At 31.7% G+C, this 27,744-nt stretch overlaps 1 protein-coding gene and 1 long non-coding RNA gene across 4 annotated transcripts in view; both read right to left on the minus strand.

The window, feature by feature from the left end:
* Nucleotides 1–222: 222 nt before the first annotated feature.
* On the minus strand, nt 223–2,096 carry LOC118762545. Its single transcript, XR_004998298.1, has 2 exons — nt 924–2,096; nt 223–329 (listed from the first exon to the last, which is right to left on the minus strand). It is a non-coding gene; the product is annotated as an uncharacterized LOC118762545 (long non-coding RNA).
* Nucleotides 2,097–5,054: 2,958 nt separating this feature from the next.
* LOC115209915 (transcription factor Dp-1) overlaps nt 5,055–27,744 on the minus strand; it is a 31,839-nt gene continuing 9,149 nt past the window's right edge. The window contains exons 5-12 of one of the 3 annotated variants that reach the window (XM_029778516.2): nt 25,882–25,985; nt 25,618–25,780; nt 24,533–24,676; nt 23,924–23,992; nt 22,492–22,640; nt 18,967–19,103; nt 11,265–11,358; nt 5,055–10,583 (exon numbers count right to left, since the gene is read on the minus strand). In XM_029778516.2, coding sequence (XP_029634376.1) covers nt 10,373–10,583; nt 11,265–11,358; nt 18,967–19,103; nt 22,492–22,640; nt 23,924–23,992; nt 24,533–24,676; nt 25,618–25,780; nt 25,882–25,985 — 1,071 coding nt within the window. In that variant the 3' untranslated portion in view covers nt 5,055–10,372. Of the gene's footprint in view, nt 10,584–11,264; nt 11,359–15,358; nt 16,338–18,966; nt 19,104–22,491; nt 22,641–23,923; nt 23,993–24,532; nt 24,677–25,614; nt 25,781–25,881; nt 25,986–27,744 lie in introns of those variants that run through there. The other 2 variants (XM_029778515.2, XM_036501240.1) reach the window with 2 other exon arrangements.

Genomic DNA, 27,744 nt, shown 5'->3' on the forward strand with positions numbered 1-27,744 from the left:
TTCATTAGCTGAATTAAATTCAATACTAACATTGAATAATCATAATGCTCTTCTGGTAACCATAATCAAATTCTGTGACCAATATCTCCTTGAACACACAATGTAGACAGAACACATACAGTGACAAATGCCTGCTGTACTGCCAGATATTGTTGAAAATCAGTATTGCATGAAATGATATTGAGTATTTCCTAAGGTTGAATAAAAAAAAAATAGTAAGAGGATGAAGAATGACGTGTTTTATTATATGAACTGTTGCTCAGTTCAAATGACATTTGTTGCATATTTTTCTTCAGTAACTTTTACTTTATTTTCCTTAACTCTTTAGCCTTCAGATTAGCAGTTGAGGGAACCTGTGGAAGAGGCAGACCCAGAAAAACCTGGGACGAGGTGGTGAAGCACGACCTTCAAACTTTAGGTCTCACTGAGGAAATTACTAGAGACCGAGACCTCTGGAAGTATGCTGTGCGTGAGAAGACCCGGCAGGACAAGTGAGACCATAACCCGTGGCCTTCTACATGGGATGTAGCCAGTCCACTTATACATACATTCCCTTCTTGGGACACAAAACTCTACTTGTGAAGACCTGTTGAGGCAAGTGAGAATCAGAATCGAAATCGATCAATAGAAATTGCAGCTGAATTACCTGTGCCGGTGGCATGTAAGAGAACCATCCAAACGTGGCCTCGTGCCAGTGGCACGTAAAAAGCACCATCCATTCGTGGCCGTTGCCAGCCTCGCCTGGTCTCTGTGCCGGTGGCACGTAAAAAGCACCCACTACACTCATGGAGTGGTTGGCGTTAGGAAGCGCATCCAGCCGTAGAAACATTGCCAGATCAAACTGGGCCTGGTGCAGCCTTCTGGCTTCCCAGACCCCAGTTGAACCGTCCAACCCATGCTAGCATGGAAAGCGGACGCTAAACAATGATGATTACTGTCAAATGTTATATTTCTTCCAGGTTTTGAATTAATCATGCATTATCTCATAACTTGTGAGATTTTGGTAATTTGTCTGTATACTTATAGGATATAAGAGTAAATGTGAGTGGCCAGAATGAACATAAACAAGGATATGCTAAAGGATTAATATTTCCCCTTGGACCTCTTTTAGTAGGGGACAAATTACTATGCACTTTAAAAAGTTGAATTCAGTAGAAAAGTTTCAGTCTGAAGTTAAATTTTATATTATATACTCAGTGATGTAGCTTTTAAGAGAACAACGGCACTTGTGTTATGAGCTGTTCTGAAGAATGACTTGAATGGATGACCAAGGATAATGAAGTAGTTTACAAAAACATTCTTCTACTTCATAGTCGTAAATAACAATATTGGAGCATATTAAAGATATGACTGAATAGTTTCACTGACGATATCTGCTAAAATTAAAACATGTCACCGTCCGAGCAAAAATCAAATTTTTCCAAAAGCATTTGAATTTGATTTCGTTCAGTACATCAGTTAGTTTAGACATTGGCTTAAGAATTATTCCCCTTAGTTCAACGACGCAAATTTATGCTACGCTTCTCTTATGTCCCAAGAACACTGAAACATGTCCATTACTATCACCAGCTACACTGGCATCAGATGTCTCCCTTCAACATGGAAATTCTCAATTTCTTGAAATAACTTCCCATCTTTTTGTGGATTACTTGTAAACAATTCTTTTCCCTTTCTCCAAGAGTAAATTTTGGAGGTTATGTTATTCAGTTCAGAACAGCAACCATATTTAAATACTAACAGTAGTTTTAAGCCAACTGAATTTCAATTTAGTAAACACCTTGCATCAATAAAACTTAGTTATTTATACTTTGTGTTGTATGACCAACAGAATAAATTTTTATAAGTTTCCAACAGACCATTCTGTTCACTGCATATTTCCAATAGCCAATGATATGGAAATGTTTATATACTTCAAAGTGGAATAAAATACAAGAGTACATTGCTTCAACAGCAATTTTCCTCCTTGATGTAAACAGACACAACCTACAGGCATCCATACAACTTCAGTAGTCAGGATAGAAGACACTTGCCTATGATGCCATACAATAGGTCAATGTGAAAATGCAAACATTGTGAAACAAACTTCTTAACAACAAAACCAAGTCTGCACAAGATTAATCAGAAGAAACAAAACATCTTTACAAGTCTTTCTCAAAGAAGGGTGTGTAGCTTACTTTTGTATGTGTGAATGCATACTAAATTTGTTCATAATGAGGCACACTTTTTTAAAATTCAAAATGGAGTATGAAACGAAAAAAGAAGCTTGTAAAACTGCTTTATACAAATCATTTGCTTCATTTCTTCGAAACACATCAGACCTACTGCCTGTGGAGGAATCATGTTACTTGGTTTTTTCAAACATCATATTCTAACTAGCCTTGAATCTCCATTGCAAAATATTTAAATATTTTCAATATAGATGCAGGAATAACCATATGGTTAATAAGCTTGTTTGGCATTGACAAGGTATCTTGTACATGACCAGTCGGACTGTAGCTGTTCTTGACTGATAAACAACAATTTATCATCTTGTCTGACACCAGACCTCAGTTGTATTATCAAGTGAAACATTGTTGCCCCAAAGATCAGAATAAATCATGGTTTCTTGCTCCCACTAATCACAGGGGCTCTGCCAAAGGTTGTGAACAATACCCTTCATATTTCTTAAAACACTGTTAAAAAAATATTTTAATATGCTTTAGAGAGATCTATAAACAGGGAAAATCTTTCTAACTTAATTACTTGCAGTAGCCATAGACGATTTCATCAGTGTCTCCAATTTTGTTCAATAGTTAAGGTATACTCTATACAATATATGAAACAAATGCTAGCTATTTATTGAACACATTACAACAGCAGATAATATTTTTGTATTAGCTCTCTGAAAAAAATACAGGTAAATTTATAGCTATTAATATAATTTTTTTTTTTTTTTTGGTTTCTATCACAGGAAATGCTTATAAATTTTAATAAAAAATACGAATCTCCAAGACATAATCTCTCACACACACAATATAAACATTAGCATACATATTTTATATATATATATATGTATGTATGTATGTGTGCAAACACATTATCAAATGAGACAAAAAAAAAAAAAAACTTTAAAAGAAATTTAAGAAATTGGACTCAAAGCATGTCAACTCTCATATTCTCAAAACTAGCAGTACAACTGATGAAATTAACTTTTTTTATAAATAAAAATACTTAAAGAAAGAAAAAAGGTAATTTTTCAGTATGTTGTGAGGGGTGAATATATGGCTTATATCAATGAGCAGTTAAATTATAATTTCATAATACATGACAAATCTGAGACTGTATCACTTAGCTGTACTAAAAAGTTTAAAATCATGCGAGGACCAAAACTAGACTTATGATGCTGTTTCTGGTTCCAATAAAGTGCAGCAAAATTGGCTTGCCTAATGTGTATTTTATTTGGGGGAAAAATATATATATACCTGACTGATTTTAAAGCTTCCTTTTTAAACCTACTATTTAAAATAGCTAAAAAAAAAAACCAAAAAAACCCAATTATGGATGAAATAAATAATTAAAGATTTATAAGCTCTGAAATTTTCACACTGTTATTTTTTTTTACAAATTAGATACTAAAAAGTATTGCAACAGGTCATTGTATAATAAAAATTCTACTAAAACTGATGCTGTATGACAAATAGAAATTTCATATTACATAAAACTACCTAAGAAGCAGAATACCAAACCAAAATGACTGACTAGTCTGTGACAACAGCATTAACAACTGACGTTAGTATTGTCTAAATGGGAAATTGCTGCACTTGCATTTTAGTCAACTTATTTACATTTCAATCAAGACTGCTAGGGTTTTTTTTTTTTTTGAAATTTTTATATATAACTAAACAAAGTATTGGTTGTAACATTTATAAATATTAATTCCATATATTTCCGAAATTATAGCAATGAGAATGAGACACTATCAGAGACTAAAACATAATAGTTTCAAATTTTGGCACAAGGCCAGCAGTTTTTGGGGGAGGAAGGAGGTTACATTGACACTAGTACTTGGCTGGTACTTATTTTGTTAATCTCAAAAGAATGAAAGGTAAAGTCGACCATGGTGGAATTTGAACTCAGAATGTAAAGATAGGCAAAATGACAGAGTTTTGTCTGGTATAGTTCTGCCAGTTCGCTGCCTTATTAGAACACAAAAGAAATTTACTGACTGCTGGAAACCAACTTTTAGTATAGTGAATCAAGAGGAAAAAAAAAATCAATAGCTTAAAATTAAGCTCTTTAACGCTATAACAACAAATTGAAAATACCTAGTTATAACAAAGTTATTGGTTTTCTCAAAAGTATGGTATGCTTCTATATTGCCAAAGATAAAATATTTCAGAATGTTAATATATAGAGATTGACTATTCTAATTAAGCCTGTCTTTACACTGAATATTTTCTTTTAAAATTTACTAACTGTACTGTGGATGCTACACTATTCCAACATCAACTAAGAATTTATCAGACCAAGAGCTCAATGAACTGAGTTTTATACACACACACAGAATTTCAAATAAGATGTACACATTTTAGTTTATCAATAAAAAAAATTAAATCAAAACCATCATAAACATGTATGGTAACAAGAAACATTTGATCTAACACATTAAAACTTGCTTTGGAAAGGGTTATTTCTACTTGCAGTACTGTCCGTTTGATTCAATTAAGAATTAATTACTACCTAACCAAACAGTAACAGCTGTCAAAGATGAAAATATAAAAACAAGCACTCATAACAGCTAGTGTATAGTCTGGATATAAAAGTTCTAATTAGAAATTTTTTTTTAAAGTTCAACTCATTTTAAATCATTTAGCCAGTTTGACAACATCTCATCAATTTTTATATGAAGCCCATAAACATTCAAATCTTGATAACCTCGCATAATTTTCTTCTACTTTAACTGCAAGAGAAATTCAACCCAGCTTTTGAGTGCATAATCCTGTATGTATATATATATATACACACATATATATATATGTACACATGAAATAAAAAGTAGCACATCAACAATAAACTTGTAGCTATACACTATGCAAATAACTTTTTATTATTATTAAAAGGAAAAGATAATGATTAAATGTTATTTTATTATGTTATAATATGAAATGCTTATAATGTGTTATATAATGTGTTATATAATTTGTTATTAAAAAAAATAATTAAAAGCAGACACTAAAGCTGCTTCTAATTACAACTTTGATTTCTGTTAAAAACTTACTTGGCAGCTGGAACAAGGGGCAGGTAATTTCTCCCACAAGCTGGCTAAGGGGTTAATAATTATTTAAATTAATTGGTAGAGAGATGATAAAAGTGAGAGTTCATTTTTAGAAAATATGTTCCCTTAAAAGATATGTCAGGGAAAAATAGATAAAAATAAGAGTCATATTGTATCATCCAAAAATTACCTCTTAAAATAATTCATCCTGTGCAAGATATTTATGTTGTCTATTTACTATTTCAAAATAAAAATGTAGATTAACAAGAGAATTCATTCAAATATTTGATAGAACCTCCAGTCATAGTCATTGTTTTTCTTTGGACAAAAACACTAAGGCAATAATACAAAAATATTTTCAAACATTCTGGTTAAATATTCAGCTCCCATAGGAAGGAAATCTAATTGGTTTTCAAAAATCTACTAGTAAGGCCTATAAAGTGCTTGCTGCCCAAAACCATTAGTTGCAACTAATAAGAAATGTGCATTTCCAAGAATGCAGTGAAGAAAATATCTAAAATGCACAATTAAAATTATCTAAATTTGACAAGTCATGGCAACCTAAAATAACTCCATAAATGTAACATTTATCTGATGTTTTAACAAACAGTTCCATCTTTTTCTACTAACTCCAGTGAAAGAAAAAATCACAACCCCATGTTTTGACATTAAATAAACATTACATACCATTTTGCTAAAATGAGTGCAGTATCACCAGCTAAAATTATAACAGATTAAAACTTTATTATTCTAACATACTCTGAATCAGAAATGATGAAAAGAATGAGTAATAGTTTCAGAATGGCACAACAGGCACCACTAAATGATAAAACATCTTTCATGACAACCATGATGTACTGGGGATCAATGATAAGCAATGTAATATATCAAAAATGTAAATGATCCACAAATATCTCATCTAAGACAGCTCTAAAGCTAAATGTGACCAACTGAAAGATATAAATTGAGAGAAGTATGCATTTGCTAATGACAATCAATTACGGGAATTATACCTCATTAAAATTCATATAGCACAACTAAGATTCAGTACCTAAATAAAATACAACATAAAGCTCTTAACATTTATTGTAACTAATAATCCATGCAAAAGATTGGGGAACCTATGTTGAAATCAAAATTTTTTCTTAAATCAATTTAAAAAAAAAAACAACACATTTTTATCAATATGAATGATTAACAATTGCTTGAAACAACTGACACCTGCCTTGTAATGTTTTCTCCAAATTCTGGCAGGGAAAAAAGCTACTATAACACTATGTGCTTCAGTTAAAATTAGGGAGGGCCCAAAGGAGTGTTAATAAAATTCATATGCCAGTAATGTGACAAGTGAATCCAAGGTACAACTTTCCATTCATCATATAACATATAAATACATTTTTATAGCTGGATACCCTTCTTAATATCAAAGTGGAAATGGTGTCTCTCTTTTTCAATTGATGCAACAAAAGGAATGTTAAGTTGAAATTTCAGCAAGCTGTAAACATTGTTACTGTGTTATCAATTAGTAAAAATCCAATTCAAAAGTTGTTTGCTTTTTTAATGGGTTACAAATATCAGTGATTCTCCAATCCATATATTTTCTTAAGAAACAATTTTCCAACTGAACTAGTACTATAGAGACAACATTACATTAAATACTTTGGCATAGTGACTATTAATTGTTGATAAAGGAGAATTTCTAAAACCAACATAACATAAGCTAAGAGGCAAGAACCCTTACCTCTAGGCTAAATTGTTACAGCAGTGGAAAGAAGAAACTGACAAAAATGAGCAAGTTTAAGTTGTTACTTTTGTTTCATAGATCAATACAAAATGAAACAGAATATAAAAATATTGTTTCCACATACTTCAATATTAAACAAATCTAATGTCCTTACAGATTACATTATGTTCTACACATTTCATATAACCAGGTTAATTTTCTGAAACTTTAACTGTTCATTGAAACTAATCTATATTGAAAAATATTACAACTCCATCACTCATTTTAATATAAAACCAAAGAGATTAATAAGCAATTATTACTTTGAAGATATAAAACATGTACTGTATAATTAACAAAATTCTCCCACATAAGCATCTTCATATGGTTAGGAAATATTACATCTTGTCTTTTTATACCTGCAATTTGTATGTGCTACAAAAGAAATATACATCAACATTCAAATGTTTTCTATTAGAAACAGTTTTAGAAACATTTCTCAAATATATTACATTCACTTAGCTCATACCAAAATCACATGGCAAAGAGAATCATACATTATAGCAATACTGAAATTATATTGAAAGCTGCAAAACAAATTTAATCTTTCGGCAAATATTGAGAAAAACTGAAGACAATACTCTGATTAAATGCCTAAGTCAGCAAGCTAAAATAAGTATCAACTTCATAAATAACTATACTTGAATATATTCATTTAATTAAATGTAAAGAAAACTTTAGTATAAAAATTTATTAAATAAGAGAGTAACTCAAGATATTTTGCTATGTGAGTAATTTTTGAAAATACGTCAATTCAAGGGAGGGAAAAAAGCTATTGTGAACCAAGTTCAGTAGGTTTTCAGTACAGCTAACACAAGAAACTATGTGGCAGTAAAGTAAAGATGTTTACTATGGGTGTTTCTAAACAAATTCCAAAGTGCAAAGAAATGCATTCTCAGGGTTAACTTTAAAAAGTGAAAAATTCCTGGCAGTATTTTTCCCCTAATTACTATATATAATACTAGTTTGTTTTTTTTCTTTTGTGAGGGAGGGTTGTTTTTTTTTCTCCTATTTTAAATTTCTAATCACATTTTTCAAAATACATTATATTGTATTTTTTTAGAACCAATTTTTGACTCCAGTCCTAATAAAGACATAGAAAATACATAAATCTAAAGATTTTTGCAAACAATTTTTTTCTTTTCAAATTACCTATTTTCATTTTTTTTTAAATTCAGAATATTAATATTCCGTACTTAACAAATAAACAGAGAAAAAGTAGACATTTAAGCCCTTAAAACATTTGCTTGGGTGATTGATATTTTTGTTTTGAGTTTTGCAGATTTTTTTCCAATAACATTAAGGCAGAAGGGAGCATTACAATAAGTTAGTCATTTCCTAAAGGAGTAATATACGAAATAAAATTAGCAACTCATAAATTAATATCTAATACAAGTAGTAGTAGTAATAAAACCTCCTCAAATAAGCAAATTCAATTATCAAATAAATACTGAGGATACATGGTTAAAATTTAATCAAAATAATTCTTAAATGAAATAAGCGTATGTTAAATATCAAATTTTAGTTGTTATGTATTAAGTTGCATTATTCTGTAACAGTGAAATATAGTTGTATGGGAATATAACTTCAACACCAGATGTCATGAAAGTATTATCACAGTTTTAGATACAAAAAAAATTGAAATAAATGAACCCTTTTAAGTTAAATTTGGGCCATAATAAATCTATTACTCTTTCTGCACTTCTGCAGCAAATCTTTTAGAAAAATTATAATTAAGAAATAAATTTATAAAGAGAAAGTATCAGCCTTAGGGATCAATTGCAACTAGGAACATGTACCATCATCTCTCTAATAATTCTTCTGGAGAACATCTTCCAACAATATTGGAATATAATTTTGATCTAATTCAAAATTTGAATCCACCAACAGATATTATTTTGCCATATTTTTCATACATTCTTAAATGACCTTTAAAATTAGAAAACATAGTATCTGTCATCTATTTGAATGTTTTAAGATGTATATTAACTACAGAGCTAAGCTACAATTTATTATCAGCCTTACCATTTAATATTATTGTTGCTATTTATAAGTCAGAAGGTGGTAAGAAAGTTGGTTGAAAACATCTTCAGCTATAATTTATTAAAATAGAAGTAGTTTTAATCATGGAGAGAAAAAAATATTACTAAGGAGGTGTTGTTAAAAACTACTAATTAAAAAGTGCTGAGTCAACATTTGCAGATAAATTTACATATAACAAAATACACATAAGGTTTTGCAATGACAAAAGAAAGAAAATAAATAAATCACAGAATTTAAAAGAGAAAAAAAAATGGACCAAAACTGTTGTTAAATTCAAATAACTGTATAAAATGAAGTTAGATCTAAGATGGCTTGGTTAAGAAATTATTAGAGAGATTGCAGTAAATATACACTAGATTAAGACACTTGTGATAAATAACTGGGTCAAATATAGTCATTTCACCCAATGGATTATGTGTGTGTGTAATAGAAATGTAAACAGTCAGACCAGCAACAAATTGTCTCTCACTTCGAACCTGTCAGCAACAAAAGGAACACACTGTTGACTACAAATCAGAAGTAGAAATGAGTGCAAAAATTTATACAAGATGCATTCAAGTCAAAACTGACAACAGTTAACTAAATATTTGTAGCTTGCTATTTCTTTAAACAAGAAACAGCAGGGAAAAGTTTGGGATTAGGGCAAGGGAAATTGCAGGATTACAGGTGCAGATACTTTTCAGACAATATCTTTCAAAGTATTTAAAAACATGGGGAGATTATTACAGTACTACACCCTGCAACTCTACAATAAAAATGTGCAACATGAAAATTTTGTTTAGTCTTAATGTCTGTTTTTATTGTTTTGTTTTTGTTATTTTTTTCTGCTTTTTATGTTTGTTATATGGAAAGTGAAAACCATAAGGATAGAACGAAATGATTGTGATGTGTTAAAGACAGAGAAAAGCCAAAAGAAATGTACAAAAATGTGAAAAAGGAAGACGAGGTACCAAATGTGAATTAGTTAAAGCAAAAGATGTTAAAGAAACAAGGGCAAATCAAAATGATCACACAAACGAGTGGTAAATGAAAAGAAACTAATAATTATTAACATGATGTAAGGACAATGTACATTGCAAATATGAAAAACTAATTTCCTGGGCATTTTGTTAGATTTGTTGTTTTTTTGTGTATTTTTAAGGAGTGGAAGAGGGAGTGATTTTACGTGGACGTTCTAAATGTGTTGTGAGAAAAGAGAAAACAAATTCAATCTGTTGAGATTTGCTGCCACCCTGAGAAGTCTAATATGCCAGTTGCATGTTTACCAGCTCATTTTAATGTTCAATAATTCTCTAGTTAACTTCCGGTTGATTACTAGAGTCATCAGAATCACAATCATCAGAATAATGTTCTGAAGGGGTTTCTACATGATTTCCCCGTGAGGGAACTTGATTTAAAAAATCCTGCCCAATAGAAGTTAGTACATCTTTAAAGTCATTGCTTCGACAACCATTGTCAGGAAGTGGGGTTGCCAGAGGAGAACTGGGAGCCAAAGTTTTACACCTAAAAAATAAAGTATAAATAAAATGTAGTAAGATGCTTTCCAACATATTACAGTATTCTCCAAATACATCAGTGCAGCCTTGAGATTAAAGTAATAAATTTAGAACAAGCTTCTTCAACTCCATTTGATTTTAATAATGTCCACTTTTTAAAAAACATCTGGCAAGATAACACAGCTGAAATATCACTAAAATCATCCTTTATAAAATGCTTATATTGTTAGTTCTTAAAGATCTTGAAGAGCATTCAGCACAAAATTTTTTTTCTTTTTACAAAACAATGACTCATATCAAAAAACAGACAACTGCCAATGCATAAACCTCAATGGGTTTATTGCTCTATAGGAACCTGAACCAATTATATATAATGTCCAAAGATATTTTCAATCAGTCCCACAAAGAGATTAAAAATAAAATAAGGAAAATTAATCATTGAAATTACTAGTTAGAGAATTGTTACTACAACATTAATAAGTTTGATGACAATTTTAAATTGATCTTAAAAAGTTATGTCAATGATTATAATTAAAATAAATGCTTTAATAATGCTTAATAGCATAGTGGGATACAAACTCACAATCCTCTTAGCTAATTAAATTAGAAATAAAAAAAACATACAAGAAACCTTCAAGATTTCATTAGTGTTTTTTGTTTTCCCAGTAAAGTGCGAACAAATACATACCCCCGATGAAAAGATGTATCAGTATTTCCACCAACTGGTGATATATCAGTAGGATTAATACACAATGTCCCAGCAGTACCAGCTTCAGTCAATCCTGAAATAAGTAAAAAGTTATCTTAAGACAAAATGACACATCTAGATAATAAAATGTGCAAGAAAGCAGCAACAAATAAGATATCGTATGATTTTGCCTTCACTTAGAATTTTTATTTTATATCATTAAAGGCACAAGTACATAGTTTTTAATTCAGTCCCAAAGGGTGGCACCTTGGACAAGTGTCTTCTATTATACCCCCCAGGCTGACCAAAGCCTTGTAAATGGATTTGGTAAACAGAAACCAAAAGTGTGTGTGTTTGTATATATATATATCAATATCTACGTTTCCAGGATCATCTGGATCACATGAGCTAGTGTGTGTGTGTGTGTGTACTTGTGTGAATAAGTTTGTATTTCCCTTGTTTTCATGTGTCCACTGATTGTAAACAAAAGCATGTCCAGGATTCTTGATATGTTGCATGATTCTAGTAAACATAAGGCTTGTTCATATTGTGTTATTTGTTGCCAGTTTCCCATGTAAAACATCCAGGTTGTTTGTTGTTTGACAGACTAGACTATTACCTCACTTAGAAACAGATTAAGAGTGGCATCTAACTGTAAAAAAAACTTTGCCCAAACATACCCTTATCAGATCCATGTAAGCATGGAAAAGTAGACATTAAAAGATAGATATTTAGTTTCCATTTACACTTTCTTATAGTTTACAAAAATTACTTTTACAGTAAATGGGGAGCAATTTTGTGTAGACATTCTTTCCTAAATTAGAAAAGAAAATTGGATTACATTTCCTCCCACCCTAAGAAATTTTAACATGTCAGTTAAGATTTCTGTAATCCTCTAGTTAACTTCCTACCCATAACAATACAGATCACATTAGATCAATGTTCTAAAAGCAGTTTTAACATTCTAACATTTTACAATTAATACTTGTACATATTGGTATATAATTCTAGTCTAATAGATCTAATTCTCAGAGGCAGTGACATGTGACCAAGACCTTTGGCGATATACCATGCTGGTGTTGACCTGTCAAACCAAGTGAGACCATAGTCATGGCTGATGCCGGTGACAAGTCAATGGCACGTAAAAAACACCCACTACTCTTGGAGTGGTTGACATTAGGAAGGGCATCCAACCATAGAAACCTTGCCATATCAGATTGGAACCTGATGCAGACACCTGGCTTACAGCTTTCAGTCAAACCAGCCAACCCATGCCAACATGGAAAGCTGACATTAAATTATGATGATATCAAAACAATATATTCAGAGACGTGATCACTTCTGGAGTGATTTCATTTCACCTAGCTCTGAATTATATTGTTTTGTTAATGTTACACATCTTTTAATCTTTTAGTATTCTAACTGGTCATATCCAGCCAAAATGTTTTACCTGTTTTATGCTCAAACTGGCCAGATCTGGCATCTCAGATCTACCCCATAATGTCATTGTAAATATAAGCAGTCACATCAAAATCTCACAGCTACAACTTAATGCATAATAAATTCAAACAATATGAATAAATAAGTATTACATTTGCCAGTAAAGGCACAAGGCCCAGTGATTAGAGCATCGGGCTCACAATCATGAGGTAGTGGGTGTTCAATTCTCAGACCAGGTTGTGTGTTGTGTTCTTGCTTAAGACACTTTATTTCTCGTTGCTCCAGTTCACTCAGTTATAGAAATGAGTTTTGACATCACTAGTGTTAAGCTGTATCAGCCGTTGCCTTTCCTTTCGATAACATGGAGAGCAAAGACTGGTATCAATGGGCGACTGCTAGTCTTTCATAAACAACCTTGCCTGGACTTGTGCCTCAGAGGATAACTTTCTAGGTGCAATCCCATGGTCATTCATGACCGACGGGGGTCTTTACCCTTTACATCTGAAAGAGATACCTGAATGCTAATAGGTTAAAGGAATTTTTCTGGATGATAAACTCCAGCTCCTGATATTTAAACAACATACGTATATTAATTATGTGGGAATGATAATGTTTACATTATAGGGCTTCTATTGCATAATCTGCAACAATCTTATATTATGCATGTCAGAAGATAAAAAGAAACGATCACTGCTGAAATCTATGGTCATAAATTGGTTTTCTTGATTGTATGACTGTAACAGGGAATAAAGCCAATGCTAGTATGATCAGTGTAGGACCATAGATAAGTTATAGCTAGCTGAAACAAAACATTTTCAAACTAACAATTTGGAAATGTAAGAATATATTTACTTAACTGACACTTATTACTACTTTACTAACAATACATTAGCAATTCCCTGTCCCTGAACAGCTTAAATTCACCCTTTCCCGAGGAATGGCTCTACGTTCCAACCACATCATTCCAGGTTCAATCCCATTGCATGGCACTTTGAGTGTCTTGTACCATAGCCTCAGGTTGGCCAATACTTAAGAGTGAAATTTTGTTAATAGAAACCAAGTGTCAGACCATTGTCTAAGTGTCAATGTGTATTAACAAACCACGATTAAAAAAAAAAACCCTAAAATTTACAAAGAGAAATATCCTACAGTATTTAAGCCAATAAAATTATCTCGCTTCATTGATTTTGCATTTCACAACCTATGAACATACAATAAATACCCAAGTACTAGAGCCAACATAATCAAAAAGACCCAATCAAGATACTGAAGCATAGCCAAAGAAAATATCCATGATTAGTCGCAGGGCCCTCAGAGTTTGGTAAGAGAAAGGGATGAAACCACAAATCAAGGGTTCTAGTGGTAGGAAGCAACACATGAAGAAATTGAGTTATCTGCAGCCTCTCAACAAATCCACCATCTAAGAACAGGTACAGTCTGATGGATTTTCAGTTTCCATATATACAACATCACTTAGGTAGCCACAAAGGGTATGGTAGAAGAGTATTACCCTCTTGCTCTGACACCTTTTTACCACTATCTCTTCTGTCTACCCTCTGGTGCTGGTAAACAAAAAAAAAAAAAAAAAAAGGTTAGAGTAGAAAGGGTTCTTTAACTTTACCAGAAGGAAGACAAATTCTTGAATGCTGGTGCCATAATAAAACATTCAGTACACTTTGTAAAACAGTTGGCAAATAAATGGGGACTTTTATTTAATCTTGCCATGGTTAAACCAACATCTGTAGTGTTAGAGTGACAATATAATTCACTCAGTATTGTGGGTGAATTTCATTGAGATACTGAACCTATAAAGTGGTTGATGAAATAATGGAGATAACACAGAATAGAGAGGGCCTTTAACCCATTAGTGCCCAAATTTTTTTATTTAATTTATTATCAAAAATTATAAATATATATAAAAAAAATTTATTACAATATTTGAAAGACACTCCAGTCTTGATGACTAACTAAAAATATCTCAGAAAAATACAAGTGTTGCAGATATATGATGGATTATCCTTCAGGTCCTAAAAAAAAGACCATAGGCACTAATGGGTTAATGAGAATATAACAAATCTTTAGTGTGAGCCATGATAGAATGCATCCAATAAAATTACTGGCAACAGAAAACATGCCAAAAATGGAAAATCCAATGCAATATACTTCTCAAATCTTCTAGCCAGTCCCATCCAAACCATTTCAGCATGACAAAGTAAACATAACATAATGATGACAACAACATATTATTACCGAATCAACATTATTTTTACAGCATTTATTCTTTACTTGTTACTAATGGTATAAAAACTGACAAAAATTGAAGCATCCACAAGTATTTGTTTGTGAACGAGTTAAATATTTCTTAAGGAACAAATGGTGGGCAGCTTGTTCAGCTATTAGGACTTATAATGTTGCAAATACTATAAACACTATCAGAAACATCTTTGCTTACCAGATAAGACTTTTAAATACCACAAAAGTAAAATTAAAACACTTAACATCTGAGGTAACATTCTTAAAACAAATGAAATCAATGAAACACATTACCATTCTTTTTTGAGAAAGATTAACAGATTTAAAGTTGTAGTGTAGAACATCGAAAGCATAAGCTCTACAAATCTTTTGAAAGAAACAATGTATCAAAAGAATAGCCATTAAATTAAACCATGTAAATTTATTAACATATTCTTAGAAAATAAATTGCTACTACAACAACCTCCTTCATAGAAGCCCTTAAATCTGACATGATTATTTTGCAGTGGAAGAAACAGATAAAAAGAGTCTTTGCGAAACTGGAAATTTAAAAGGCACTGTATTTAGGTGCAGACATGGCTATGTTTAAAAGCAGTCTACTTCCCAATCACATGGTCCCAAGTTCATTCCCACAACCCGGCATCTTGAGCAAGTGTTTTCTACTATAGCCCCAAGCCAAACAATGGATTACGAGTGAATTTGGTGGGCAGAAACTGAAAGAAGCTCTTTGTGTGTGTGTGTGTGCACTGGTGTCTCCTTGTCTTGACATCACATGACAGTTGTAAGTGAGTGTCACTGTTATCCAAAGTGATGTCATTTATTTCCAATATTCTGTGAGAACATGGACAAACAATGGGAAAAATATTACCATGACTAGAAACAGGTGAAGGATGGTGATAGGAAGGGCATCAGGCCATAGAAAATCTCCCTCCAACCCATGCAAGCATATAAAAATGGATGTTAAATGATGATGAAGATGATGTATTACAATTTACATTCAATCAGAGCCAATAAAATGTATCAACTCCAACCCCACTACACTGGGCTTGTTCTAATCACCATAACTATAACCTTGTAAATTTTTTTACTTCTAATGTGGGAAAAGTTCTGTACTGCAAATATCTACAACTGCAATTCAAATGATGTCATTTGGAGTTGAAAACCAAGCACTCTTCTGAATGAGAAACAGTTCAGCTTCTTTTTAGAAAGAGCTTTGTCAAAAGATTCCTGTTTACAGCATATGTCTATTCTTTGCATTTTTTGAGTAAATTTCTCTGGGTATTTTCCTCCTTTGATTTTCAAACGTAATGACTGTTAATACCTCAAGGGATGAGTTAGAATTCAGGGATTGGACTCCAATGAGTGATATTCCAGTGTCATCTATAAACACGAGGGAAGTAATATCAGGATTAGTCATAATGTAGTTCATACTGCAATCATGCTGTTGATACTGTATAGTAAGAATTCAAAACTTCGAACAAAAACTTTTTAATTCACTGATATATTTTAAACGTAGGCCTCTGCATACTTACAGTTGGGTTATGAGAAGAGTATAGTTATTGTGATAAAAGTTTTAAAAAAAACACTAATTTGTTGAGCTTTACAAAACTTTTGAATAATTGAGATGAAGGCTTATCTCAGAATTTTTTCTCATAGGAGTTGTGTGAGTCTAATTGGAGCTCTAATACAGCTCTGAGAAAAGAAATCAATGTCTCTGACTCAATATATCCTCTCAATATATGTGAAAGCAACTACAAGTAATCAACTTCACTGTATTCAACCTACCTTAGCAAGTAACATGGCAACAGGTAAATACCAGAGTTACAATGTACACCAACAATCATTATATATCAGCCAATTTCAGAGAAATTTACAAGTTATGATTTATTGGACAAACTGCATTTCATCAAAATTTCTAGTTTCTAACAGGACTGGGAGATTTGTATAGTTTCCATTTGTTGTACTTTCTATTACAGTATGATACTTAAAAGGGTGGAGTTAGCCCCATATCCAGCCCACAAGCTGTTTTCAACTGGCCTTTGCCTTGAAACCTACAGACTGTATGATCCCCATAAATATAATCTTCAGAATCACAGAGGTTCAAAAGCTTTACCAGAGGAGAAACACCACTTGGAAGGCAGAAAGAACGCATGTGGAAGAATTGATAAAAACTGTATAAATTTATGTTCAGAACCAACTGTCGTATATGGAACAATGACAAAAACTGTTTAAATTTATATTTAACACTAATCATTCACTATTATGTTATTGTTTTAACCCTTTAGTGTTTGCATTTTTCTGCCAAAATTAATCCTTTTTTACCCACATTGTTTTGAACTAATCATGCATTATCTTGTAGCTATGAGATTTTGATGAGGTAGCTGTTAATTTTTAAAATGATATTGTAGGGTTGGTGTGAGAGACCAGATCTGGCCAGTTTGAACATAAAACAGACAGAATACTTTTGTCCGGATATGGCCGGTTTAAATGCTAAAGGGTTAAAGCTACTGTAGACCTCAACAAAAATACAAACATGATTAATGAGAAATTTAAGTAATTCCTATATCTCCTCAGAATGATCAGAAAGTGGAGCATGTCCATAAATTTGCTCATCCTATCACAGGACATACAGAAAAAGGAGAATTATCTAAGAATTACAATAAAAAGTAGATTTATATTTAGCATTAACTATTAACTACATTCTTGTTTAAGAAATATTTTTTGTGGTTATTGTTGGTTCAGGTTTGTATTGCTATTGAATATGCTCATGAAGTTATCTTCAGAAGTACAAAATTTATTTTGATTTTCCATAACTGAAGGTGGTAGAAAATGGGCTGAAACTGTCCATGTTTTAAAATTACTATTACTGTAACAATAGTATTGTTAAACATTATTGATATCATTCATAATTTGAGTAACTTCAATTATTTTACTTCATACTGAAGTCTCTATGTAGTCACTGAAGTTGCAACAAATTGCAACCAAACCTCATCTCCTGAAACCCTTCCTATCTTAAACAGCAATATAAAAAAAAATCATAGAATGATAGAACCACAACCTTTCACCAAAACACAGTAATATAATAATACAAACATGAATAACAACAATACAAAATAACTTCCAACTGCACTTAAAATAGTACTTATGGCAACATAAAGAACAACTTCAAAAGAATATAATGTCAACAGAAAGTGAACAAGAAATGAAGAGGTTTAAAAGATGGAAACAGGAACTAGGTCACATTGAATGAGAAACTGGATTGTTTGATAAGAGTGAAAAGGGTTAAGAGCCAATGAAAATGCATTGCAAAAAAAACATTTTGCTGACTATATCAAACAGGAACTGTAAAAATGTTGCTATTCATCCTAATACATGTGAAAATTACATATATACATATACCTGTATACACGTGTGTGTGTTATTATGAGAGAATTCTGGAAGTTTTGATGATTTTTTGTCTGAGTCAGCAGGTATTACAGTATATTTATCAATATATCTATTTTACTATTTCCAAATTCTGCCAGCATTAACCTTACCTTACATCCATCTGCGGTTGATAAAATAAGTACCAACCAGAAACTGAGGTTGGTTTTCATCAACTATACAATTCCCCAAACTTTGAAACCTTGCTTTCATGTTAGAAACCAATATCATTTTACTTACCATAGTGCAAGTAAAACGATAAACATAGAATGAAAATACAAAAACAAAATTTTAAACCAAAAAGTGAGTTTTCTTTCCTTCCTTTACAATCCTGCCCACCTTTCAAAGACCCGACAGAAGAAATCATTGACTCTGGAAATACTTTCTGAAATGTAATGATAAAGAATCTAAAACTCATTACAACCATCTTTCATAATGGAAGTTGGAAGGAAATCAATGCAAATTTTTGTAATTTAGTAAAAAAGATTTACTTCAAAAATTTAGAAAGAAAGCATATACTTGCTCTCTTTAGAGATTAAAGCAAATTTAAAAAATGTCAAGTCAGTGATAATTTCAATTTAGTTACCCTTAACATAAGGCTCTAAAGCTTTTGGCACCATATTCACAGCCTTTTCTAAATCTTCTGCCATACCCATGCGCTTGAGAACTTCAATATCATCATGGATCTCAAATGTGTTGTCGAAAGTAAAAAGGTATTCACATCTATGAAAATTAGAAATAAAATCAGGACTTTTTTTTAGACATAATATTGAAGAGCAAATAATTAAATTACAAAACTATATCTTTTACATTCAAATCCATTGCTTGCAAGCTGCAGAAAATTTGGTCCAATTGCTTTAATACATACATTCATTTTTGTTTCACAAAATAGACAGCAACATCCAATGCTATAAAGTTTGCCCCTATGTTAGCCTTAACAGAGCAGACATCTAATCAAAGGTATTCAAGCTGTGATATTTTCTTTTTTCCATAGACTCAAAAAAAAAAAAAAATTCTGAGAGATAAGTTGAATGTTTTTTTTCTCTTTTTTTTTTTTATTATAGCACTATCAAAATCAAGGATTGTCCAAATCACTTTCGTAATAGAAAAATATATTCCTGAGTCCTATGCAAACATTTATCCTTTGCAGTTTTCCCTTTTAATTAACCAACAATGGTGGTTTTTATGTCAAATGCACACTTGTGTATACACTGTATTTTTGTTGGGAATAAAAATCCAATATATGGTACAGGGCATCAGTTCTGGTAAAAATGTTTAGAGTTATTAAGTTTATGTTTAAGCAAAAACAATATAAAATTCCTAGACTAAAAAAAAATTACAAGGATGTATCCCATCTCCTGAAGCACAACCTAAATGACACTATCAGATTTTTACAATAATAGGAATTTACATAGTTGAAGCAATTCTGTTGCTTCATCACAACAATGATGTATGTAATGCTGAAAACACCTCTAAATCATTGTCACAGTGAGAAGCTGGAAAGGAGCAGTGAGAGCAAAGCAAGAGCATAGGACCTAACATGGAATAAAGTGAAGGCATTTTATATATATATATATTATATATATATATATATATATATATATATATATACACACACACACACACACACAAACAGGATGCATAAGGTATTTGAGGACATACCTTTTTGGGGTCATTGCTGCATTTTTTGCTCTGTATAATCTTTCAGAAAATAATAACTAGACCCTCAGCTTACTTAAGAAATGAAGAGGCATGCTGTTATTGTGGTTGTAAAGGCTGAGCATAGAGACTTAGAAATATCTCAAGTTTTAAAAGTTGCCAGATCTTTCGTCAACAAAAGCAAGAGAATGAAGATGGAAACATGAAATCGGAACACCTGAATTTATCCAGTCCATTGATTACAATCCCAGAAAGTTCATGAGGTCAATTGCATAACATCTCCAGAAGGAAGTCAGAAATGTTGTCCACAAAGACATCAAATATAAGTTTTATATGATGAAGAAAGGTCAACTTGTCAGAAAAAGCAGAAGAAAATCACTACATCAGATCTAAAAGGCTCTTAAACAAACTGAAAAATCCAGCAGAAGATATGATTTAGTTTTCCTCAAACAAGAAAAACTTCGACCAAGACCAAAAAATTAACAGAAGAAATGAGACGGTTATGTGCAGACAAAATTTCCTGCAACTGTCATGGTTTTAGGGGTTGTCAGCAATGAAGGACATGTCATGCCTCCTTACTTCTTTCCACAAAGCCTTAGAGTTAACTCTGACGCCTACATTGAGGTCCTACATTAATCTCTGGATAGACAGTGTATACATTGAGGTTGAGGAAATAATTGTTAAGACTTGGATAGATATGCAATGGAAGGCCATGTGTTTCAGTAAGACACTGCACTATCACATAAGGCTCTAATAACAGAGGAATGGATGGCTGAAATTTTATATGATCACATCACATAACTCCTAACATTTGGTCTCCTAATTCCCCAGATCTCCATCTATGTGGAACATTGTTGAGAAAGAGATCAATGAACATGCCCATAACACCAAAGATCCTTTGAAAGCTGCCATAGTCAGAGTAATGTCCAGAATGAACCAAAACCATTTAATTCAAGCATGTAGATGATTTAGATCTCATATAGAAACAGTTGTTGAAACTGAAGGTGGCTTTATTGAACAACATTATAGAAAAGAAGGTTTATTTTTATCCTCGTATATATATACATGCACTAGCACTATGACCCGGCAACGACGGGTCTTTAATGCTAGTATATATACATATATACAGATACTGTATTAGCTCTCAGTTAAGTTCCAGTTAACGGCTAACCACAACAATCAGTATTTAGCATTTGTGATTATAATTAGTTGTTAATTGCTCTGTGAATTCTTCCAATGGGTAATTCCATGTACTCTTTGCTGCACGGTAAAAACTGTCTGGAGTATATATAATAATAAAGAGTATGGGGACTCATTCTTTCACAAAATTTATCTATACAGCTTATTATAATGACCTACACATGTTTCCACAGCAGCAACTACTCACTGTTGCAAATGCAACCTTGTAATATTGTTGGTGTAGCTTCAAGGATGACCAAATGGACAGATTCTGATGAAGCTGCACTGATAATACTGCAAGGTTACATACATTTGCAACAGTGAATAGTTGCAGTGGAAATACATGTAGGTCATTATACTATGCTACATACAACTATAAAACAAATTTTGTGGATGTACAAGTTTCCATAATCTTTATTACTTTTATTATACATACATACATGTGCACACACATACACAATAAATTAGAAGCTTCTCAAATTGATGTTTACAAAACTCACATAAACAACATGTGAAGGAGAAAACTATTTTGAAAGTATTTACAATAATGATAACATAGTGTGTAAATTTTTAGACCAAAGTTACAAAAACTTCCTAGAGAGAAAAATCATACATAATGGTATTATCAATATTAAACCTTTTCATACCAACCCACTTGAGACTGCCCCCAATTCCATCATACAAACTTCCAGTTACAAAGTGACAAATTAAAACTTTCCATCAAGATTTCATTCCAAACATCAGTTAATGATGTTTGCAATGTAAATTATTTTAATCATTTTTACATTATTTTCAAAATTAAACTAAATCAAAAGTAGTATATTTCAACAAACATATGGTAACAAAAGACAGAATATCAAATTTTTAGCCAAAGAAGAGACAGCTGACAATGACTCAACATTGTTTTGCATCTGTAGCAGACAACTTTTAAGTTCACTTAAATATTTATCAGTATCTTGTGTAAGTAAAGCTTATTGCCATGGTGGGAGCACCATACAATTAATTAGTACTTCACGTGTTTGTAGTACTGATAAACATTTCTTCTACTAAACTGTTCAATGCAAGATACAGTACAACCCCTATTATGACCAAGAGAATATTAATGGTTTCTAATAGAAATTCACATTTCGGAATGGTGTTTAGTGTATTAAATCAACTCCAATACTTGACATAGTAAACAATTTTATAAAAGTTTCAACAATTTAGGTGGGGAAAACAAAACTTTGCAAATAAATATAAGGAAAAAGAAATGATAAAATTGTTTAAAACGTACTTATCATTAGAAATGCTGCAATCAATCACAGTTTCCTTACTTGTATTTACAATAATAAATGGAAGATGAATGGAGGTGTGCTGCGGTGGTCGGCCCATTGTTTGTTCACAGTACCTATTCCTTTCAACCAAATTTTTGAAAGCAATTTGCTGTAATTTTCAAAAAATACACAAGACTTGATTTTAAAATTCCTTTTCAGGCTCTACAAAGACTTTCACAACTATGTTAAAAATTTTTAATGCAGTTGCCATTTTTCTGACACGGCGCCTTGTTTTGTAAGCATAAAAACGTAACCATCTGATCTGCTGGATATTAAAATATTTTTCTTGTTGCAAGACAAGGAGCCAGCATAGAAAAATTGAAACAGCATTAATCATTAGTCTTTGTAGAAGAACAAGTTTTCTTAAATACAAAGAGAAAATTTACACAAATTATATAAAACTCATATTAAAAGATAATTCTGAAACATTCCAAAGTATAGACAACAAGTGAAAAAAAAACATGATCATTTGCTAAAAATTTTGCCAATACATTTGAACAGATTTGATATTTCATTTCTTTGAAATTCAGTAACATATCATTAGTTTGACTACTAAGTGAAAGGAAAGGCAAAAGCAGAATACAGAAACAACATAAAGTCAATAACTATTGAAAGTCATAACTGTGTCAATATGTACTGCAAAACATTACAAAATTCCAAAGTATGTATCAATCATAAAGCAGATTTTCTATTGGACTCTCCACAAATTATTGGCTTTTCAGATTTACTCTTTTTTAATCTACTCATACTTTTAGAATCAAATATCTAAATGCATAGGCCATAAAATATCTATTTGGATCATAAGTTGCATGTCACTTCATCATGTCTATTATCCATGCTGGCATGAGTTGGATGGTTTGGCACAATCCAAGCTACAGGGTGCACTGGACTCCAATGTCCACTTTGGCACGGCATGGTTTCTACCACATTACACTGAGTACTGATTACTTTTTTGCTTTTGCAATACCAGCAATGTGGTTGCCAAGTAACTTGCAAGACAAAGAAAAGAAAATGAAAAAAACCCTCTTGACTGAGTGAGAGTGTGTTGAAGAAAGAGAAGTGGCTTTATGCCAAGCGTTGAAGGCTAACAGAGGGACAAGCAGAGGTGTCTTGCTACAGAATAAATACATGGCTACCTGTATATGAGGGCAGGTGAAAATAGCTGATAGTGATATTATGTTCCCAAAAAAAATATAGTGAAAAATAGTAGTAAAATCTAAATTATGTCATCCAGAATACACTTTAAATGACAGCTAATTCTCAAAAAACTTAACTAGAATTTACTAACAAGGTTCCAGGTTGTTTTAAACAGGTATTCAAATTCAATCTTTCAAATCCATAAAAGTCTGTCCAGAATAACTCAAATTTCAGGAAGACTAAAAAGTAACTTACTTGCAAAATTAATTCTTGTAATTGTTGTGTTTTGTGTTTGATACGTTCTATCTTTCTTCGATTTTCTGCCTAAGAATTCAGATGTTTTATAAAAAGAAAATTATTTCATTCAGACTGTACAGAAAAAAAATTACAATGAAAGTGAACAAAATTATTTTCAGAGCATTTATTCTGTATCTATTGCTGAAAATGTTATCTTCTTGGAGCTTAGAAATTTGAATCACAAAACAAGACAACTACAGAAACGTTAGCACGCCGGGCGAAATGCTTAGTGGTATTTCGTCTGTCTTTATGTTCTAAGTTCAAATTCCACCGCGGTCGACCTTGCCTTTTAGTTGCATACTGGAGTCAATCTAATCGACTGGCCCCCTCGCTAAAAATTTCAGGCCTTGTGCCTAGAGTAGGAAAGAATATCTATCAAATCAATATTGCTCAACAACTATATCTAAATAGTTTTATCATTGATGTTATAACTCTTATAAGAGCATTTAGAAATAAAAACCCAACAGGGTTTTAACCAGAGTTATGCTAATGAGTATTTTTGGAAGATGTTAATTTGTTTTTAAACTTAAGAACTATAAAATAAGTATGATCCCAGAAATGACGTACTTCAATATTTTGGCATTCTTGAGCTGAATTTGTAGGTAATCCAATCCAACGAATTTCTTTTTTTTCTTTTGAAATAATATTCATAGCCATAAGGACATTCAAAGCATCGTAGACACGCCGCCTGATATTCTTTTGGTCATATGCCTAAATAATAAAAAAAAGTATTCACAAAAATATAATTGGTTCAGTTTCCAGGTTGTTTATGAAATAATATTAATAGCTACTGAAAATTAGATAATATCTGGTGTCGTGAAGCAGTAGTAAAGTTAGAAACCTTAAGTGTCTAAACAGGTTTCAATCACTTCTTGAAATCACAATTGTTTGTTATGGGAATCACACAAAAGACAGAAAACTAAATGCAATAATTTACAAATTAAGTTAAGTGAATATTAATGGGCATTAGCTTTCAATATTAAAAATATCTAAATATCAAAAATGCTTAGCAGCATTTCATCCTTATATTTTGAGTTCAAATTCCACCAAGATCGACTTTGCTTTCCATTCTTTTGGGGTCGATAAAATAAGTACCAGCCAAGCATTAGAGTCAATGTAATCAACTTACCCCATCCCCTGAACTTGCTGGTCTTGTGCCAAAAATTTGAAACCAATATTAAAAATAGCTGGCAAGTACCACAGAATAAGAAAGTTTCTAGTTAACAAAAATTCCTAAAACTTGTACTGTCTTTAAGTAAAGTATGAATATCACATTCATCCCAGCATGTTCAAATCATTTTGCATTATAATTCATTTAGCTTACATCATTAGTATAAAATCAAAGTAATAAATGCTTAGTACTGATAATAATTGCTATTTGCAAAAATATATTTTTTTATTAACCACTAAATTGTAGAGTTTAGTCAAGAAACTATAATAAATCTGCAACAACACAAATATTAAAAATTCAATGGATCTTTTTTTTTTAATCAATAATTGTTCAGTGGCAAAAAATATATATACTTGCTTACTAATAACTTTAAAATGGAAAGGCATAAAATTAATAAAATATACAATATCTGAAACTGCAAATGATATTTGATATAAAATTAACATTTAATATCACAGAATTGAGGAATAATATCAACTACCTGCTCTGAGGGTGACAAGTTTCTAGGATCACTAAATTCTGCAACTAATTCATCAGCAACTTCATTATAAGACGTAATTCCTTTTTTCTGAACCTTTTCACACACTTTCATAGAAAAATGCCGCAAACCTTTACCACCTTTCTCTCCTTTTTTATTCCTCTTACTATGAAAGGAAAAACAAAGAATATCATAAGTATCACTTTACAAACTGACACGTTAATCAGAGGATGAATGAAAAGACCAATACAATGAAAACTAAATTACCTATCAGTAAAATCTGGTTCAATAGAAATCTCTGACCCTCTTTTCCTATTTCGCCACTGTGAATCTACATTCGTCGTATTTCTCTGAGTTGGCAACGTTACTACCTATGAATGACATTAACAAACTTAAATAGACATTGGAAAGTAGCATTTAAAAGGCTCCATTTTTTTTTTTATGAGTAAATATTTCAGAAATTCACACACATATGCACAAAATAAAATTAGTTTTTTCTAAATTTGTTTAAAACTGAATGTTTCAAAAATATATTTCTTAGTCTATGCAAATTTTAATAATATATACTCTTCATTCTTTGTATGTCACAAGGCCATTATACCAGACAAATGCATGATTGCTCCCATATTCTAGCAAACTGTAAAACAACTAACACCATGCTCTTTGTTTATAAACCGCTAAGGGATCATATTTCTTGTCATATTGCAATGCATGGATAACAAATTTTCTGCAACCTTGGGAAGAATAATATCTGGATATTTTTAGACGGACATCCTCACACCATGTTAATGAAAAAGATATATGAATTGACAATGTGTGGGCTATGTTGATATAACTGGAAAAGAAGGTACAGATGACCTACAGAAGTGAAATGACATCAATCCAAGCATTAATTATACTACATCAGAACGAGAATGTCAGAATATGCCAACTATGCAAGTAAAGATGGCATTTAAAAGATTACAAAACGTTCTTTTGAATACAATGTCACTTACTGAGTGTAGATAAGATGGCTGAATGTTTATTAATTCAAATACAATGCTTGTGTTTTGCTGTTTCTGTGCAGAACACCATTCTACATTGCCACAAGTCACCTAGTAACCAAAAATAGGAAGTAGCTTATCTGGGAATATTACTATCATGGATAGATATCTTGAAGACATTTCATTCATCTACTTGACACTACTAAACTAGAGCTAATTACTAACTCTTGAAGTTAAGATGGTATTGTTTGCATAAAACTGTGCAAGCATATTGTTATGGAATATATTGGTATATATTATTTCACACAATAGTCATCTCAATTTATGTTAGCTTGCCAAGACCCAAGAATATATAACTCAATAAGAAATGATAGAATCTTATTAAATCTGACTGAAAGAAAAGGACAATAGACAAAATATTTGTTTTAATATTTGTGGAAAACAAACACCTCATCCACCTAAAAAACTTTTATTTCTTTTTGTAAATAAAATTTTCATTATTTAACTGTTACTCTGGCCGTGACTTTCGTGCTTTCTTTCCTGTATGTTATATTCAAGACTACTTTCTGTAATATAAGCACCAATTAAAAAACTTTTAGAAAAGTAACATTTGAAAGAGATTTAGTAACTACTTCAAGCAGGTTAAGAGATCTTGTAGAGACCACCATGTTTTACTTGGTGGCTCACTCAACTGGTTGCATTTTTGACAAGGGCTGACCCAGAGCTACATAACTTTACCTCTTTCTCAACAATTGTAAGTAACTGAATTTAAATATCGAAGTTAATGTTTAGTCCAAGATACTACTGGCCAATATTTAACTGAGACTACAAAACCATGTTCATTATTAATTTTCTTTCCATTTCATTTTAGAAATAACTAAATGTTTGAGAGTTGCAATAAATCTTTCACCCAGTTTAACAAAAACACCTACAGATGAGTGTCTTTAGCAAAGCCACTTTGTTCTCAGCATTCAGGCTAGGCCTTTAGTCTGAGAAAAACATCCTTGAACTAGTCTTGGAGAACCTGAAAAACCATGAGGCTGCCCTTCTCTAATATACTTCCCAGTCTTCAATTATTACCATATAACTATTCAAAGTTATAAAGCAAAAAGTGCCAATGGGTGCACAAATACCAGCTTAAAATGAG

The sequence above is a fragment of the Octopus sinensis genome, linkage group LG3, assembly GCF_006345805.1.
Source record: "Octopus sinensis linkage group LG3, ASM634580v1, whole genome shotgun sequence".
NCBI lineage: Eukaryota > Metazoa > Mollusca > Cephalopoda > Octopoda > Octopodidae > Octopus > Octopus sinensis.